The sequence below is a fragment of the Lactuca sativa genome, chromosome 4, assembly GCF_002870075.4.
Source record: "Lactuca sativa cultivar Salinas chromosome 4, Lsat_Salinas_v11, whole genome shotgun sequence".
Classification (NCBI taxonomy): Eukaryota; Viridiplantae; Streptophyta; class Magnoliopsida; order Asterales; family Asteraceae; genus Lactuca; species Lactuca sativa.
This window is the reverse complement of record NC_056626.2, coordinates 65,340,868-65,343,399: the sequence shown is the minus strand read 5'-3', so window position 1 is coordinate 65,343,399 and position 2,532 is coordinate 65,340,868. Positions and strand designations below refer to the sequence as shown.

The following is a 2,532-nucleotide window of genomic DNA, read 5'->3' as shown; positions in this document are numbered from 1 at the left end:
AGATTTGGATGCTATGACCTGGGCTGACTTTACTACCAGGTTCAGGGCTGAGTTTGCACCGGTTATTGAGGTGCAGCAGTTGGCCAGAGAGTTTCAGGACCTCACCCAGACGACAGAGACAGTGGCGGAGATCACCGCCAAGATCAGGGAGAGAGCACTTCTCGTTCCTCAGTACACAACTGATGAGGAAACAAAGAAGGCTCGGTATCATGAGATGTTGCAAAGTGATATCTGCCAGTTTGTGAGCCGGTCCAGCTGTAAAACGCTGGATGACATGATTGCTAGGGCTCCAGAGAGAGAGAGAGAGAGAGAGAGAGAGATTGACCTTGAGATGGAGAGAAAGAAGAAGCCGGAGGCGGGTCCAGGTTCAGGGAGTTAGGGCAAAAAGCCCAAGGGTTCAGATCACAGAGCTAGGAGTCAGCAGAGCCACGATCGGTGTGCCAAGTGTGGGAGATTGCACGATGGGGCGTGCAAGGCAGGGAGTGCCGGTTGCTACAAGTGCGGCCGGACTGGGCATATGAGCAGAGATTGTACAGTCACTACTACCGTCATTGCGGCATCAGATCTGATTTGCTTTCAGTGCAATCAGAGGGAACATAAAAAGTCCCAGTGTCTGAGTTTAGCTGTTGCGGGGAAGGTGTCAGCACCTGCTCCTGCCACTTTGAGGATTACGGATGGCCGTCAGGGCCGAGTTGAGATGCCGGTGGCGAAGAGTAGGGCTTTTCAGTTGAAAGCAGAGGAGGCACGAGCGACTCCTGATGTGGTGACGGGTATGTATTTCTCCCTTATCTCTGCATTTATTATTATTTGTTTCTTATGGTTATATTTTTTGTATAGGGTCGTTCTCAGTGAACGACATTTCAGCTACAATATTGTTTGATTCGGGGGCTACCCGATCATTCGTCTCTCTTGCGCTTAGCAAGAGGTTTAGCAGAGCTCCAGGGGAGCTAGATTTTCCACTTGAGGTTGAGATAGCAGCTGATAGGACCGTTAGGGTTGCAAGGGTACACAGAGGATGTTCTCTACAATTATTCGATGAGCAGTTTCTGGTGGACTTGGTCCCTATTCCCCTACGAGGGAATAAGGTTATAGTAGGCATGGATTGGCTGAGCCCTAATGGGGCGGTGATAGATTGTGAGCTACCGGTGATAGATTGTGAGCTACAGTTGGCGAGGGTTCGCACTCCCAGTGAGGGAGAGTTAGTGATTCAGGGCGAGAAGCCACAACGCGGACCAGTTCTGTGTTCAGCAGCGAGAGCGAGGCGCTACTTCCAGCAGGGTTGCGCCGGTTATATTGCCTATGTTGTAGATGCCCGGGAGAAGGGCAAGTTGACGGTTGATGATGTTCCGGTAGTGTGAGACTACCCGGATGTATTTCTAAAGGATTTTCCTGGAATACCTCCCGAGAGACAGGTCGAGTTCAGGATTGACCTGATCCCTGGTACGGCTCCGATAGCCAATGCACCGTATCGGTTGGCTCCCCCAGAGATGCAGGAGTTGTCTACGCAGCTACAAGAGCTGCTAGACAAGGGTTTTATCAGGTCGAGGAGAGAACATTTTTTGTAAGAAATTTTTTTTATCTTTATCCCCCCAGCCTAGAAGGAAAGATACTTCTTTTACTATGATGAAAAATTTTCGATTTTGATCGCTTTATAGTTAGAGTTGATTGGTTGTACCCACCCAATAATCTAGAATGATTCACTATTCACTCGATTTTAGTTTTTTAGGTCATAATCATTATGTAGGAGAGATGGCCGAGTGGTTGAAGGCGTAGCATTGGAACTGCTATGTAGGCTTTTGCTTACCGAGGGTTCGGATCCCTCTCTTTCCTTTCCGTACCTTCACCTAATTCATCGATCTTACTAACCACAATAGATCAAATAGCAATGGATACGACTATTCCAATAGTTAGACCTTTCTTTGATATGGATTCTCTATTCCTAATGGCTGTGGTACAGAAAATACCGTGTAAAGAAAAGAGTAGAGTAGACAAGGAATGAAAATCTCCCTCTCGGTCTATGATACCTAAATGGAAGAAAAATCCGGATCAAACCTGTATTTATCTTAACCTTAGGTTAATTTACTTCGCCGAAAGGGAGCAAAATGGGTCGAACCCTTATTCTTCCTTATTCTTATTAGTGTTGATTTTATTTTTGTTAGGTTTAAGTCTAACGAGAATAATATTCTACAACTAGCAATTCATTTATTTTCAAACCGACCCATTTACTATCTATTATTTGATTGACTAATCCTTTATATTGGAATGGTTGAAGAGTCAAATGGTTTGGCAATTCCTCATGGGGGGATGAATCGAGAGAATTTTGAATTAGAACTTTAGATTTTTGTTCATCCCTCGCCGCAATAGTATCTCGGGGTTTGCAGCGATAACTTGGTATATCTACTATACGACCATTGACTAAAATATGTCTATGGTTAACTAATTGGCGAGCTCCCGGAATAGTCGGAGCCATACCCAAGCGAAAAAGAATGTTATCAAGGCGCATTTCAAGTAATTGTAGTAAAACCTGACCTG

General features: G+C 45.5%; 1 protein-coding gene across 1 annotated transcript in view; it reads right to left on the bottom strand.

Annotated features, from left to right (window-relative positions):
- Positions 1 to 2,152: 2,152 nt before the first annotated feature.
- The window catches only part of LOC122197301 (30S ribosomal protein S4, chloroplastic), a 666-nt gene continuing 286 nt past the window's right edge, over positions 2,153 to 2,532 (bottom strand). Inside the window, exon 1 of the mRNA XM_042901016.2 lies at positions 2,153 to 2,532. This exon is cut by the window's right edge and continues 286 nt beyond it. Coding sequence (XP_042756950.2) covers positions 2,168 to 2,532 — 365 coding nt within the window. The 3' untranslated portion in view covers positions 2,153 to 2,167.